Below are 18,252 nucleotides of genomic sequence, written 5' to 3' on the forward strand. Positions count from 1 at the left end.
TTAGAGTTCATCCCCAGTTTTATGGCTTTCATATTACTACCGAAGGGGACACGTATATTAGTGATGGTACACTAGTAAATCTTGATGAACCTAATAGCTACAAGGAAGCCATGGCAGGCCCGGAGTCTTTAAAGTGGAAAGAGGCAATGGATAGCGAGATCCAATCCATGTATGATAACCAAGTTTGGAATTTGGTTGATTACGTGCCCGGACGTAAGACCGTTGGGTGCAAATGGATCTTCAAGAAGAAGACCGACGTGGATGGGAACGTACACACATATAAAGCGCGATTGGTCGCGAAGGGCTTTACTCAAACTCCCGGAGTAGACTATGATGAGACCTTCTCACCAGTTGCGAAGATTAAATCTATTAGAGTGATGTTAGCAATTGCCGCATTTCATGATTATGAGATTTGGCAAATGGATGTCAAGACCGCTTTCCTTAACGGAAAGTTGGCTGAGGATGTTTACATGGCTCAGCCAGAGGGGTTTGTGGATCCGAAGCATCCGGATAGAGTGTGTAAGCTTGAGAAGTCCATTTATGGACTTAAGCAAGCATCTCGCAGATGGAATCTTTGTTTCGATGAGAAAGTCAAAGAGTTTGGATTTGTACGAAGCGAAGACGAATCTTGTGTATATGTCAAAGCCAGTGGCAGTATAGTAAGCTTCCTCGTTCTATATGTCGATGACATATTACTCATAGGAAACGACATCCCGACTCTGCAGGAGGTAAAGTCCTGGCTCGGGAAGTGTTTCGCTATGAAGGACCTCGGAGAGGCTTCTTACATTTTGGGAATAAGGATAGTAAGAGAAAGAAGTAAGAGACTAATTGGACTTAGTCAGAATACTTACTTAGAGAAGGTACTAAAACGTTTTAGTATGGAAAACTCAAAAAAGGGAGAACTACCGATACAAAGTAATGCCAAATTGAGTAAGACTCAAAGTCCGAGTACCGAAGCTGAGATAGCAGAAATGAGCCGAGTACCATATGCTTCCGCAGTTGGCTCAATCATGTACGCTATGACTTGTACTCGACCTGATGTAGCCTTCGCTTTGAGCATGGTTAGCAGATATCAAGGGAATCCTGGTAAAGCGCATTGGATTGCGGTGAAGAATATCCTTAAGTACCTTCGGAGGACGAAGGAATGGTTCTTAGTCCTCGGAGGAAGTGATGACTTGAAGGTGCGAGGGTATAGTGACGCCAGTTTTCAAACCGACAGGGACAACTACCGTTCACAGTCGGGTTGGGTCTTTACCCTAAATGGAGGAGCAGTGACATGGAAAAGTTCCAAGCAGGAAACCGTAGCTGATTCAACGTGCGAATCAGAGTACATTGCAGCGAGCGAAGCGTCGAAGGAGGCAATATGGCTAAAGAACTTCATCAGTGATCTTGGAGTCGTACCTGCCATAAAGGAGCCAATGGAGATTTTCTGTGATAACGAAGGTGCGGTTGCCTTAACCAAGGAACCGAGGGATCATGGTAGATCAAGACATATCGACAGAAAGTATCACTTTATTAGACATCGTGTAGAAGAAGGACAACTCGTAGTTAAGAGGATATCATCAGAAGATAACCCAGCAGATCCGCTTACGAAGGGACTGAGTAGGGTTAAGCACTTGCAGCATGCTAGGAGTATTGGGCTGAAGGATGATATTAGCATAGATTAGATAGTATTAGAAACGTGTAATAGATAAATGTAATTGACATTTGATGATTAAATAAAGGAGTTTTATTTATGAGTAATGTTACTATCTTATGTTAATTGTTTAGCTATTGTTTCACTTTGCATGTTTTGACTTCCAGAATAATTGAAATTATTAGGAATAATAGAATTGTTCAAATGGTCCACAATCATTTATATATTGGAAGTAGATATGAAAGAAGATTGTCATGAATTGGTGTGTAGAATGTCTAAATGGTGTTAGACATAGCAAAGGATTGCTGCAACGTTCATGAGTGCTTATGAACTAGTTTTGAGCATTGGAATAAACCCGCGCTTGCTGGAATCACCTTATGGAATAAGATATAAAAGGTGATCGCAAGACGATAATATCATATAGTCTTAAAACCTAGATATATGGTTTATTATTTGTTAATTGATTGTACATTGATAATACGAAAACGCATCAGTAACTTGATGTTATAAAACGTATTGTTGTGTATAGTTGGTAAATGAATAAGTAAATGCATATAAGTCGAAGTTTATCTGTAACTTTTATCTAAGAAGGTAAAAGCGATATCTCGGCCGCTCGATGATTTGATTTGACTTATGTGCCGGGCCTGGTCAGAACTGAATTGATGTGTTCGATTAAGTTCTATGTCAAATAAATCAGAGATCGAGAAACCTTAATGCTTGACTAACCATTCCATAGGATTGTCAGCATGATATCTAACAGAGGACTGTACGTTCCCTTATCTAAAGGACAAGATTGATTAGATCAGAGTTGACAGCGTCTTTGAGAGCTATGATTGCAAACCGAATTGTACTTGTATAGTTACTAGACTTATCCAAGTGGGAGACTGTTGGAATAGTGTCTAAGGCTGTAACTATATCCGGTTGTGCATGGTCCTTTTGGGTTGCCTTCACCATAGCAACTTGATAGGATGATTTATTAAGAGAGAATAAATATTATTAATATATTATGGGAATAATATAATGAATAATATATATTTGTTATTTGATTAATATAAGTCATAGAATTAATTAGAATTAATTTGGTGACTTAAAGAGATTAATTAAATAAAGGGGTATAAACTGTCAATTGTTTGATAGTTAAGCTTTAGACTGTAAATCCATTAGGATATGGTTTGGACGGATTCTAAGAGCTTTGGGAAAGCTAAACTCGTCCATATGCTTATCTAGGAATGGATTTGGATAGCCTTAAGAGAAGATTATCCAATTAGGGTTTAGGTTGTAACCCTTAAGGAGTCTACCAGTATAAATAGACCCCATGGCATAGGGAATTGGACACCTCTGATTAAGTAAGAGAACTCTGGTCGAAATTCCTCCCCTCTCCTCTCTCCCAAATCATCCTCCTTGCTTTGGTGTTTGTAAGCCATTAGAGGAGTGACATTTGTGACTCTAGAAGCTCCAAGACCTCAAGATCAACAAGGAACTCAAAGGTATGATTCTAGATCTGTTTTAATGTTGTTATTTAACCTAATTAGTAATTAGAAGTCTTGGATTCAAAGCATGTTTATTAGAAAGCCTAGATCCAAGCATTAGGGTTTTGCATGCGCACATAGGAAAGTTCTTATGGCTAAAACCCATCAGAGAATTCTACACTTCATCAAAATCGGCTAGCCCTTTCACTTCACACACTAGTGGCCGATTTTGGTTAAGAATAAGATGCTTATATAGTTAGGGTTACACCATGTAAACCCTAATTGAGATGGCCTTTCATTTCCATGATCCATGGGTACAAATACACCATGGAGCATCCATGGACCATGCTATGGGTTTTAGCCCAACTTGATTATCCATGGAGCATTAGCCCACTATACAAGTATGGATGATTTACACAATCAACCCATATATTTAATTAGTCTTCTTTTGATCACTTAATTAATCCTAGATTAATTCTTGATCAATACTAATTAAATAATCTTATTATTCTTATTATTAATATACTAGAACTTATAATATATTAATAACCATAAGTGTCTTATTTCTCTCATTATAGTCTATCCAAGCGCATGATGGTATGCAACCCAAATGGACCATGCCGGGTCGGGTCAAGTCTTACCAATTATAGTTTTGGACTTAGACATTAATCCAACATTTACGTGCAATCAATGTACTATCAACTCATAGTAACAACTCATATCTCTAGGTTTGAAGAATATAAGCTATTATCGTCTCATGATCACTCGTGATAAAATCCGTGAAGTGATTCCAATGAGCGCGGGTTGAATCCAATACTCAGAACTTATGAGCACTCATGAGTGTTGTAGCCCTTTGTCCAACACCTTAGACCTCTACAAGCCAACCCATGACAGTCTTAATTCATATCTACGTCCAACATATGACCGACTGTGGATGGTTTGAATAACTTAGTCATTCCGAAAGAATAACCCAGTTTATTCGGGAAGTCAAAACATGCAAAATGAAACACAATAATAATTGAATCCAATATGGTATCAACTCTTTGAACATAAATAAAACACCTTTTATTTATCACCATATGATTACACATTATTCATTGTATACTGTTTCAGCTATCAACTTTATTCTTGAATTTAAAACAATAGTTGTCCCATGCTCCAAGCATGTACACTATGTTTTCTTAAACACTAGTCATGCCATACACCAAGTATGCATACTATGTTTGTCTATGATCTTTACTTTGTGAACTAGATAAATTGAACATTACTTCAATGATTCTCTTTTCACACTCCCAAATCCTTACTGCAAATGCAAGAATTCCAAATTCATGCCATTTACTGAAATCTGTTAGATTCTAAACTTATATGCATTGAACCTCTTGTAATGATTATGCACAAAGTCAGAAGGACTTGACAACAACCATTACAGACCAATTCAAAGGAGATTAGCTCCTTGGGAACATCCTTCTTGCATTAAGTTTCCTAATCTTAAACATATTGAAAAATTCTAACTTTGAAACATTTCCAGATTCCATTTTTGACTATCACTTCTGAACAAGAGTTGCCTCCTTACAGATTATGTCAATATGGTCCTACCAGAATTATCACTATACTTCCAACTGTCCTTGAGCAACCAATCTTTGGTAAACCTTAGATTGTCCTTGACAATTGTTTAATCCTTTTAGTCATATCCAGTTCTAAACCTTTTCCCTTCTTAATGCCCCAGGCATTTGGAAAATTTTAGAACGGATGATTATAGCACATGTAATCGATCCTATATCCGAAGCATATGGGACACGATTCATGATGTCTCACATAAAGACTAAACCAATCTCAGTCTTTTGCTATAATATGTCCATTTCAATTTGCCAAGTTCTCATAATTCAGATTATGAAAAGGGATGTCGTAATCATAATCGAATTTTAGAACGCAAATAATGGACCCATATACAGAATTTCCTTATGTTGAGCCATTCCAACATGAACTTCATATATATATATCCTTGACTAAATGATTAAAACCTCACGATCTAAGCTTATAGATTTGAGATGAAGTATAATTTCCTCTCCCTTAATTATAGCAAAACAACCTTTCCCAGTTGAAACTTTTGTTTTCTATAATTAACATTGCTAACTTGCAATACTTATCATAATTATCATGCTCCCACTAACATGATGATTATTAGCATAATACTTATGCTCCCACTAACTTTGACATGTTCTCAGAAATCACCTGGACTTCTAGAAATCAATACTCCATTGACTTTCTTACCAAAGTTCAGATTTCTGATACTAGATTGTTTTGATAAAACTTTATCAAAATCACACACCTTCCCTTAGATAGCACATGGGTGTGTCTAAACAATTTCAAGAACTATGAAAAGGGATGCCGTAATCATAGTCTTGATTGTCTTGACCTTCGCCATTTCTCACAAGTCCAGGTTAGTGTGCCGGTAAACCACACACGCTCCACTAACGACTTTGAGAATGCGAATATCACAATTGCTATCTAGATAAAATCTACTTAGTGAAAGTGTTTCCTCACGATCATTTTCATGAATCGGAGAGAAACCTTATGACACTTAGATTTACTGGTGTATGTGTTCTTATCCATGTGAATGGTCAAAATCATAGTCACAAGACAAGGATAATGACAAACACAAACTCATATGGATTGAACTCAATCTTAATTTCATGCCACCTGGCAGCTCAAGGGCCTGCCATTGCTTCCAAGTTGTTGTGCAACAAATTGAGAACTCTAAGAACTCATATGCAAAGCCAACTTTAACTAGAATGGGCACAGAATATTTCAACACGATAGGTTATAAACCTCAAGTCGTGTGCTAGTGAAGAACTTCAGGTTCTATTCTTGATTAGTTCTTGAGACTTTCAAGACCTTTAAGACTCCCACTGTCCTTATGACACTTAGATTTACTGGTGTATGTGTTCTTATCCATGTGAATGGTCAAAATCATAGTCACAAGACAAGGATAATGACAAACACAAACTCATATGGATTGAACTCAATCTTAATTTCATGCCACCTGGCAGCTCAAGGGCCTGCCATTGCTTCCAAGTTGTTGTGAAACAAATTGAGAACTCTAAGAACTCATATGCAAAGCCAACTTTAACTAGAATGGGCACAAAATATGTCAACACGATAGGTTATAAACCTCAAGTAGTGTGCTAGTGAAGAACTTCAGGTTCTATTCTTGATTAGTTCTTGAGACTTTCAAGACCTTTAAGACTCCCACTGTCCTCTTGACCTATAAGACTCCCTTGTCAAATATCCAAGAGATAGTGTGGATTCTAATCAAGACAAACACTTCACACAATTGGCCTAAGTTGGTCTTTGTTTTATCCAAAACATCACAACTTACCAATTTCAAATGTACAAGAGTAGGAAACTTTTACTCTTACATTTGACAAGTGTTTTATACCTTATTTAAGACATGTCACTCAAGTTACAATCTTGGAGTGTGACTCTAAGACTTGTATTGGAACGAAGTATGACTCATCTTCTTGATTTAACCATTTCAAAAATTTAAGATCCCTCTTCTTAGTCGTAAGAATGCACTAAGACTTCCTTAGAGAACTAATTGTGCTATGGTTTCTTAATCATTTAAGATAATCACAAAATTGATACTAAAGTACTCTCCCATCTTTTCAGATTTGAGAAACTTTTATCCTTCTGCCTTATTTGATTCTTCTTATTCGCTCTGCCATACATTGGAACCTTTTCCAATGTCTCAGAGTTACACTTAAGCTTGTAAGTATAATCATATTTACTGAGCTTTAGTAAACTATAACGAATAGTTTTATCAATCTTTTGTGGTGTACTTAATCAGTGCACAAGAATGTGTACTTGATCCCTTAGTCCTTTACTTGACTCACACATCCATGTGAACAAGTAATTAGTCTTAATTTTCCAATACTTGAAAGTTCTCATTCATCATGCTATACAACTTGCATGATTCCAAGTTTCGGTCCAATTGAAACTTGGGTGATGAGAATCTTTCCTTATTTGGTAAATTTAGACATTACCACAAATGAAAGAATCAATTTCATATTTCCACTCTTGCTATTAATGGAATCATATAAGCAACAATTTTCCTCAAATGCCATTGTAAGGATATTTTAAAATAAATAAAAACAAAAATTTTTCTTTTATTTTAAAACTTTGCGGAAAAACTTATCCTTACAGTGCATAAGCACATGAAAACTTGTTGTTATCTATTCCTAAGAAATATATCATAACTCCTAAGAAGTAGCTAAAGAATCTGATCTTCAAACTATGCGATAGAAATTCATCTACGCCATCAGATTCAACATATTCTTTCTTTAAGTTTCTTCACTTTTCTTTGATTCTTAAACATCACCATGTGACCCAGTCACATCATGTATCAAGAATCTCATAATAGAAACTTAACAGAGTTAGATAGTGGACTTTACCTGAAGTAGAGTCAGACTTATTGACTTTAACATCCTTAGGTAAATTTAGCAGCTTCGTGACCAATGCCCCTTCATTTGGCAATATAAACATATGGACCCTTTGATAATGGTACACGGGACTATCACAGACTTAGCTTTTCTCTTTACCATTTGGTCAACCGAGTTGACTATGGCCGATCCCTTTCCATTGGGAAGAGAATGCTTTCCGGGATTTCCTATGTCACTATTGTCATTGTCCATCAAGTTTTAAGGAAGTTGATCTTAACAAATAGATAAGATCATTAAGGGTCTTGGCATAGTCTGTTTCATAGGTGTTCCAAAAGAACTCACTATGTGACTTAGAAAGTAGTTGAACCACCAACTTTCTCAAGACTTTGACACCCAACTCTCCCGGCTTGTCAATATGTGACTACATCTCCAAGATGTGTTCACACCTAGACCTTGCCTTGCCAATAGGGCTTGAGTGACCTTAAACTTTTCAAGAACTTATGGGTTAGGGAGAATAATTGGAGGAGGAGAAAGAAGTATGATATCCCTGGGACATCATCTTCATTAGGAAACCTTGTTTCAAGAGATTTGGGAAGATCATAGGTGTCTAAACCAGACATCTTTTGGGAGATATTCAAGATAGTTGATTTAAAGTCCTTAATATGACACCCAATATGAAATACTAAGGCTAGGACCCCACAAACTATTTTATAACTTAGAAGAGGTATGCCGTAATCCAAGCTATAAAATATTTGAAGGTAGGTGAATGACGATTCACCAATTTCCACCAAGATAAACGAAATGTATTATTAGGTTTTAATTGGTTTTGAAACTCCTAGATCTTTGAGATTCATTGAACTGTTCAAAGGCATGTTTCAATCTCCAGTGTGCCCTCCAAGTTTTGTGACTGGGATGCCGAGGATCACAAAACGAGGTGTGAAGTAACCATGCAAATTACTTGGTACCCTTAATAAATTACCCCTCAATCGATGTGCCGGTTAACCACACACGCTCCATCGATACTATGATAAATATTAAGTCACCCTTTACCTACCTTGTTAAATACGAGTTAGTGTGCCAGTTAGCCACACACGCTCCACTAACGACTTAGACAAAGTGTAAAGTGTAATTTCATGGGTTAGCACCTTATTCACATTTTTCCTAAGTAACTAAGATTGGGTATTATTAAGAGTTTAGTTACTTAGTATTTATCATTAATACTTTTAATGAAAGGAGAATTATAGTCTTGTCAAACCCGTTCGGCTAACGACCCTCCACCAGTCAAGCAAGCGGTGGCTGAGAGTGGACACCCATTAAGTTGCCATTTTATAGGCAACAACCTTATACCCACCTTATAGACCGGCTTCGTGAATGAGGCGTACTAGCGGTAAGACTGACTTTACTCTTATACATATATATATATATATATATATATATATATATATATATTATTAACTTATAATATTATAAAGTATAAGGGTTGAATTTTAACTTTTAAAATTCTAAGGGCTAACTTGGAATGAAAGTATTCATAAGGAAAACTTTTGAAATTCCAAAACTTGAGGGCAAGTTTTGAAACTATTCAAAACTAATTAATTCCATAACTTATGTGTTTAAAGTAGTTTTAATCCAAAAACTCTTCAAGTTCCATAACTTGAGGACAAGTTATGGAAGACTTTAAACTAATAAAAGAACTAACTTTTTCTTTATTTTATAACTTATGGATTTAATTATGGTTACATATTTTTCTTTAATGAAGTGACTCTTGAACTTCCATAACTTGAGGACAAGGTATGGAGTCATAAAAAATTATTCAATGACACAAGACTCTTCATTTTGTAACCATTGCCAACTTTTATGAGTTTTATGAGTCTTTAATGTGACTCTTCATGTAACTTGAGGACAAGTTACACAAACACATTTTATACTCAACTCTTAGATTAAAATGGATTGAAAACAACTATTTCAATTAACTTTTCTATTAATCTAAGCAACTCATAAGAACAAGATAATTCAAATCAAACTTTTTCATGTAATTAGTCTAAACCTTAAACTAATACAAAACATGAATCTATTGACAATTATCTTTGAAAATGGATTAGCATGAACATTACCACATCAAAAACAAGTTTATAAGTTCAAAAACAACTTAGGGTAATGTTCCTAGTCCATTTCTAGCCAAAAACCTCGAAAATATGCTGTCTGGGGGTCCAACTCGTCGAGTGCATGAACCAACTCGGCGAGTTGGATCGATTTGATCACATTTTAGGCATGGACTCGCCGAGTCTGATGATCAGACAGCACCAAATTCGTTTTTTTCAGCTTCTATTGCAGGTATAACAAGAAAACAAGCCTATGCTTTGATACCACTGTTGGGTTTTGAGCATTCTAACACTCCTAAGTGTACATGCAACCCTAAATACCTTGGATCTATGTTTTCTCTATTAAACATGCAAATAAGAACTTCCAAGGTATTATCCTAATCTAGCATACAAATCAATGAATGTAACAAGATAGAATACATACCTTTTGATGTAGAATGTCTTCATGAAGCTTGAGTGCCTAGTGCCCCAAGTGTGACACCTCAAATGGAATCACAATCATCAAAAACACTTAGAATAGCTTGAGAGAATTCTACACTTCATCAAAATCGGCTAGCCCTTTCACTTCACACACTAGTGGCCGATTTTGGTCAAGAATAAGATGCTTATATAGTTAGGGTTACACCATGTAAACCCTAATTGACATGGCCTTTCATTTCCATGATCCATGGGTACAAATACACCATGGAGCATCCATGGACCATCCTATGGGTTTTAGCCCAACTTGATTATCCATGGAGCATTAGCCCACTATACAAGTATGGATGATTTACACAATCAACCCATATATTTAATTAGTCTTCTTTTGATCACTTAATTAATCCTAGATTAATTCTTGATCAATACTAATTAAATAATCTTATTATTCTTATTATTAATATACTAGAACTTATAATATATTAATAACCATAAGTGTCTTATTTCTCTCATTATAGTCTATCCAAGCGCATGATGGTATGCAACCCAAATGGACCATGTCGGGTCGGGTCAAGTCTTACCAGTTATAGTTATGGACTTAGACATTAATCCAACAAATCTAACCACATCATACTCAAGCAATCATATCTACATAGCAAGAATCTGAACTAGCATGCAACACAAACTCATAAACTCAGGCATAACCTAAACAAGTTATACTACTACTGTCTAATTGGCACTATCATGCAGCTCAAAGCACACATATAACAGGCACATAAGGCATCATCCGTAGATCCTTAGTCCTAATCTAGCATGCTGTTCTACTAACTAATAATCAAATCATAAACTTGTATGGGTATTTTTGGGTACTTACTTGAGCTCGGCTGATTTCATGCACCACACCCCTTTTCTCTTTTTAAAGTTCTTTTCTTTCTGAATTCTTTTTGCTTTTCTAAAACTGTTTTCTCTCCCGAAACCCTCTTTCACAAACTGTCTTTTCATTTTGAAAACTTTTTATCGGACCCCTTAGTTTGAGTTCAGGCACACCCGAGAGTATGCCCGAATCCCTTAAACCAAGGCTCTGATACCAACTTGTAACATCCCAAAATTCAAGACTAATTTTTTTAATAAAACATTACTTAAAGCAAAATCATCAATCCAAATATAATCAGAGTATTAATTTCCAAAACACATGTTCATTATCAGAATAAAACATTCCCAGGCTGTCTAATCTTTGGTGTGTGCCATGCGATCACCCCGAGCTCTTCCCTCCGCTACCGGAAGTACCTGAAACCAAAACTTAAAACCGTAAGCACGAAGCTTAGTGAGTTACCCACCCTACCACATACCATGCATAACCACATACTGCACATACTAGGCCACACCCGCTATCCTGGGCATCGCCCGCTACAACGGCCCCGCCGCTCCAGGCCTCGCCTGGCTTCGAGCGCCGCTCGGATACACATCTGTTTCACTTAGGCCTCGCCTGTCATAGGGCCTCGCCCAATAACATATAATAGCACATAAACATATCACATCACATCACATCACATAAGCTAAGCACATACTAACGAATCTTGTCCTAAGGCCTCGCCTATCTTTGGGCCCCGCCCTTGTCCTGCTACTAATGAGTCATGGAACCCCATCGATACTCCTGCTGATAGTGAGGTACGGGCCCAGCTCACCCTCACTCCTTCCCTAACTTGGGCCTCACCCCTAATCTACTGCTACTGAGATGTGGAACACCATCCACACTCTGCTATTGGTGAGATATGGGACCTCGCCCACACTCACCTCCCTACCAGGCACATACAAGTATCACACAGACAACAAGTATAAACTATCACATAAACCATTCCATGGGTACCCGCCCTCTATCATTGGACCTCGTCCCAAATATCTTACTAGCATACTGTGCCTAGGGCTAACCCCGGGTCTTCTACTCACAACTACATAGGCCGGCATTGTGTCCGTATACCCATTCATACAAAGGGTAACTTGTCGCACCCCAAAAACCAAAGGCGGAAACATTTCCGTCGTTGACTCCACGTTGAGTATCAAATCCAATGCACATAGTAATCAAAGTAAACAACCATTACATTACATATATTTGAAAGTTTACATTTGTTTCAAAAGTAAATTGTACAAGTGTGATACATTATATATATATGAACAAAATTAGACGAGTCTTCTACACACTCCATCTTCACCAAAAGAGATCACCGGGTACCTGTCTAATGCGGACCTGAGAATACAATCAGTTTGAAAATCAGCATAAAGCTGGTGAGTTCATAAGATGTTTGTTTTCTTAAAAATATACCAGTTTCCTTTAGTTTTCCGAAAAGGTTTGTTATCCAAGAAAATCCCATATTTTCTTATGTAAAACAGTTTAGTTATCTTTCATTACCAGTTCAATTACGCGTTATATGTTACCCCAGGAAAATCCCATATTTTCCTAAATGTAAGACCGATTGAATATCACAGAATATAGTTTAATACACAAAACTATATATTGAGAATCATGGGATTACTATCCCGAATTACATATAAAATACTTTAATATACATGAACTATAGATGGAAAGTAGTTTGAAAACCTTGGGACTAACATCCCGTACTACATATAAGATAGTTTGATATACATGAAAATATAGATTGAATACCATGGGACTATCATCCCGGACTAGATACAAGATAGTTTGATATATATATGAAAATATAGATTGAAAACCATGGGACTATCATCCCGAACTAGAAACAAGATAGTTTGATATATATGAAAATACAGATTGTAAACCATGGGACTACCATCCCGGACTAGACATAGATTCAAAACCATGGGATTATCATCCCGTACAAGATATAGTTTCAAAACCATGGGACTACCATCCCGTAGAAGATATATAATGAAATCATGGGATTATCGCCCTGTACTAGATATAAGATATATACATACTGAAAACCATAGGAATAACATCCCGCACTAGATACAAGATCAATAGACTAAAAACCATGGGACTATCATCCCATACTAGATATGGAAATTATAGATAAAAAGTAGATATGGAATCGAAACAAAGTCAAAACCAAACCCAAAGTGAAACTGTGAATAAAATTTTATTAATACATATTGTGAGTCGGGTAACCATACTGATACGACAACGAGACCTCCTTGACGCTTGTCAGACGTCGGACGATATCTAGAATTTCTCACCCTAGGCGTGCCCGCCTAACTGTAGCTAGCAGTTAAGGTGTGGGATTGTCAGTCCCGAATAGATCTATTCACAAATTCCACGCTCTCCCTCCTGGAGACTCTGGTTACACTTCCGGGGAGGATTTACTAATAACCCAAAAGGGTAATGAAAAATCTCACAAACTAGTACTAAGTATTCACGGAATTCTCAAACGATATCAAACATACTAAACGATATGAAACATAATACAGTGAAAACAGTTATATACAATGAAATTATCTGGCAATATATACTAGGTGAAATGGAGATAAACTGAATCAGACATAGTTTATCTAATAACTTTATATATATATCAATATGTGATTAAACGAGAACTAAAGAACCCCAAATTATTCCCATAATAATTTGATTAGTTAGATTATTTCCTTAACTGAAATTCATATAGTTGTGGTTGATAAATCATCCCTTATGCTCAGCATAATACATAAGGGGTAAAGATATTTATAATTTCCCAGATATTTATTGAAATTCATCAATGTTATGTTTTGAAAACATTTGTAATTTGCTTGTATTCCCCCCCCCCTGAAAACATTGAAAACCCATTTAAAAAGGGTAGGGGTATGAACTCACCAGAAGAGGAACGTGTCTACTCGGATCCTAAACGTCGTTTCTAGGTTTGCAAATGCACAAGGTTCCTATGAATTATGAAAAGATGCATATTTGTATCTAATTAGGACTTAGATTATTTATTTGGTAGAGACAAACACTTCTAGTTGTGGAAACACTCCCTTACAAGTGTTTGGAAGGACCCGGGTGGCGTTTGAAGTCACATAAGGCTTGGATATGGAGTTTACTCTTCAAGACTAAACTCACACAAGAGATTTCGGCCCTAATGAACCCATCCCCATGAGTTTATGGCCGTAAACTCATGGTGGGTTTTTTTTATGATGCAAAATGGTCTTATACTACTTGGGAAAATTTGCCAGGATCAATTCTAGGGCCTTGGAATGGATTAAACATAATTATGGACCATTTATTGGAGTTTACGGCAGTAAACATGTTGTTTACGGCCGTAAACTCCCCCCTCATACCAAATCCTTAATGTTTTGGTCCTTAATCAATCACATGTGATTCCAATCAATTTTTCTAAGCCTTGTATGAATTTTTAGGGGTCTTTGGACATGGATTTAGGAGTTTACGGCCCATGAGCTCCCTCATGGCCGTGAACTCCTTAGATGGGGAATTTAATATGTTTTAAGGTCCAAATCTTGTTTGTGGTCACTTGTGTAAATGGTATTTTAACACACTAAAAAGGAGTTTACTCCCCATGATAATGAGTTTACGGCCCAAGCATGATCTTGGGTAGTAAACTCATGTTTACTCCTATAAATTAATGTTCATGGTGTTCCAATGCCAAATCCAATATTCTAAAATTCATATCTAAGCTTCAATGGAGTTTTGTAAGGGTTTAAGGGCATAAAAACCCCATTTATATGAGTTTACGGCCCAAGCATGCTCTTGGGCAGTAAAATCATGTTTACTCTTCAAAATCCATGTTTAAGGCATTCTAAGTCCATTCCATTAAGCCATTAATCCATATCTAAGCTCCAAAGGTCGATTGGACGGGTTTTTGGGCTCTAAAACCCAATTTATGTGAGTTCACGGCCTAGGACTGTTCTAGGGTCGTAAACTCATGAATATGGTCCTATTCCATGATTTGAACTCGAATTTGAAGGCCTAAGATGTTATACTAGGAGTTAGGGTGGTTACCTTGGTGATTTGGAGCTTAAATTTGATGATTTTGGACCCTTAAACTTGGTTGAGGAGAGAGGTTACACAGAGAGTAGAGAGATGAAGCAAAAGCTTCAAATGAAAGCTTGAACACGATTAAATAAGTCCCAAAACTTGAACACGGTGGAATTCTACCCGATACCGGCATTAAATGGGGCTTTTGGTCGCACCCGATTAAGTTTCTGTAACCCGGCGAGGATGTTTCTAAAATTTATGAAATAAACATTTTGGGCTAAATTCATGAGTTCCTAAGGGGTTTGGACACTCATTAGTATTAAAATAAACATATAAATTTAAATAATTTAACCCAAAACGAAATCGGAACGAATTGATAAACGACGAATTTTTACGGGTAGAACGGGTTTTCGGCGATGGACAATTTCAGGTTGTTACAAAACTCACCTGCACTGGCTGAACTGGCTGATGAACCCACTAGCTACTACCCGACAACTCTCTGAACTCCTGTTCCACTCGCTCCTTGAGCTACCAACAACACTGAGTCTAACTGACCCCCGAAAGACAACCAAGTCAACTCTGGTCAAAGTCAAAGTCCTGGTCAAAGTTAACCTTCCAGGTCAACCCTACTCGCCGAGTCACCCTATTGACTCGCCGAGTTCATATGTTCAGAGTCCTTCTATTCGCGACTCGACTCGCCGAGTAAGTCCATGACTCACCGAGTCTACCGCTTTCCGAGTCCTGACCTGTCTAACTCACCGAGTCTCCATTCGACTCACTAATTCGAGTCTCAACTCGAAGGGTTTGGGTATCGCGACCTGACTCGCTGAGTCCAAGAACAGACTCGCCGAGTCCATTCAAAGGACTCGCCGAGTCCATTTAGATATCCATACATGCAGAGGTCTTTTGAGTCATGCATGGACTCCAAACTGTAGATCTACCCTTGCCAAGCCTATTCCTCACGTAAAGTTGCAAACTTTACGTGTAGAGAAGGATATCTAGGCAAAATACACCATAAACTAGGGTTTAAGGCAAAGAGGCTCCATAACCAACTCAGGGGCAGATACTTTATGCTTATTGATGGCGTGCCTAGGGCAGCACAGTAGAGTTGCATCCAAGCCCTAGAACCAGGTACACCAGCCAGATCCAGCCCAGCAGGCTCAACGCCCGCTGGCGCCCCCGGGAGCGGAATGCCCAGGCGAAAGGCTCGCGTCCGCCAAGTGACGCTCTTCGCTCCAAGACAAAAGTACGGCCAGGAGACAAACAGTGGGATTAGAGCATTACCGTCAAAGCCAATGAGAGCGCTCTGACAGTTGAATGCGCATGACCCTCCAATCAGCTCCTCTGATCTTGTCTCCCCAAAAAAGCGATCCTATCTGGTACGGACCAGACATGGGCGCTAGGTATAAAAGGACGCATTCTCATACTAGCGAGGTAAGCTCCCCAACCGATCTAGAAAGAACAAACACAAACCCTAAAGCCATCCTAACTTGACCGTCGAAGCGTTCTCTCGGGAAGCGGCTGACGGCCCTTGTTCTTTGTGATCTTGCAGTTACAACCAGGCAACCAAGAAGGTCCCATCCCAGAGTCAGAAGCAAGGTCTCATCAAGAGCAAGGTTCCATCATTTGGCGCCATCCGTTTGTGAGACGAAGAACACAAACAAAAGCACGAAATCAAGCATCAATGGCATCCAACGGTAGCGAGGGACGACCAGTTAGTCCCATACGTCCCATGGCGACGTTGGACGAAACGCCACCGCCTACAGCGATCAATAGGCCAGTTTTAGTTGAAGGAAGTTCTACAGCAGCCGCCGGAAATATTTCGCAACCGTTGTCTTCTCAGCAAAGAGCAACTCCGGTGGAGCTACTTTCGCCCACACAGCTTCAGATGCCACCGTTCTTTGCGCTGCCGCTGCAACAGACGTGGACAGTCCACTCAACTGCACCTCCATCAAGCCATATTTTCAACCTTTCACTGTCGTTTGTAACACCTACATCGTTCCAGACGACTGGTGGACAGAATTCCACAATGCTATTACCACTATTGGCGCAAATCATGATGAACAACTCACCACCTGTATACCCAATGGTCGGAGCATGGACTGGACCGACTATTCCCCCGAACAACAGCTTACAACAGCCGATAATGATCAACCCTGTTACATCCATGCACCCTTTCTCCACTAGCCATCCCCTCCAGTTACCATTCCAACCATACCCCTTTTATGGACCAAGCCCAAGCTACCTTACGCCCCTACAGCATGGAATGAGTTCGCAATACCAGCAAGGGACGTCAACTGCTCCAAACCAGGATGGTTTTTTCCGGAGTGTAACATCTTCGTTCATTAAAGAGCTGCTGGATTACGAAATACCAAACACTGCGAAGCTCCCGACGCTTAAAACGTACAATGGAACCGCCGACCCAAATAGCCACATTGATACGTATGAATGGACAATGACGTCGATAAAAACTTAACGAGATGTTTTGGTGCACATATTTCCCGACGACGCTCGATGGCAATGGCGGCACATGGTTCAAAACGCTACAACTGGGTAGCATTTCAAACTTCGCTCAGCTCAAATACCTCTTCCTCACCAACTTCATGCAGCTACGTAAATACAAAGGCGAATCTCATTCAATTACAGGCTGCAAACAAAGGGAGGGGGAGACTGTTCGAGAATACTTTACAAGGTTCATAAACGCTACGCTGGATGTATCGGGGCATGACGAAGGGCTCATCGCTGGTGCTTTCACATGGGGACTCCTGCCTGGGCCCCTCTCGCAAAAACTCATGGGAAAGAAGCCCCTAACACGAGCTGAGTTAAAAGAAAGAGTGGAGCGGTACCTATGGCAGGAAGAGGGTGAGGTAGCCAAGCAGGCCTACTTGAAGGCTATGGCGACTTGACATCACCACCCGACCCATGCGGACTTCCGAGGGGGAGGAAGACACTATGGCCAAGCAAGAAGACCATCACCACGTTTCCGACCATTTATTACAGACGACAGACGGGGTCGCCGCCCAGAAGTATATGCAGTGTCTGAGAAACAGCAGCCAACCAATTCGTCTAAGAGTCGGTACTGTGAGCACTACAAAAGAAAAACGCATGATACAGCTAGCTGTTCGGTGCTAAAGAAGGAGATGGAGGAGAAACAATTTAAGGGAGACCTGGTGGAGGTGGCACAAAGCCTACGCGCCAAATTCGATGCTGAGAACACCAAGGGTCCATCCCGCGAAGGAGTTCAGCCCAA

The 18,252-nt window shown here is 38.9% G+C and overlaps 1 protein-coding gene across 1 annotated transcript; it reads left to right on the forward strand.

Annotated features, from left to right (window-relative positions):
• The first annotated feature begins 17,482 nt into the window (after window positions 1-17,482).
• LOC145068098 (uncharacterized) lies at window positions 17,483-17,908 on the forward strand. The gene has a single exon (XM_079015085.1). The coding sequence runs from the start codon at window positions 17,483-17,485 to the stop codon at window positions 17,906-17,908; it is 426 nt and encodes a 141-aa protein (XP_078871211.1).
• The last annotated feature ends 344 nt before the right edge of the window (window positions 17,909-18,252 follow it).

The sequence above is a fragment of the Lactuca serriola genome, chromosome 8 (assembly GCF_051521515.1).
Source record: "Lactuca serriola cultivar US96UC23 chromosome 8, Lser_US96UC23_V15, whole genome shotgun sequence".
Lineage (NCBI taxonomy): Eukaryota > Viridiplantae > Streptophyta > Magnoliopsida > Asterales > Asteraceae > Lactuca > Lactuca serriola.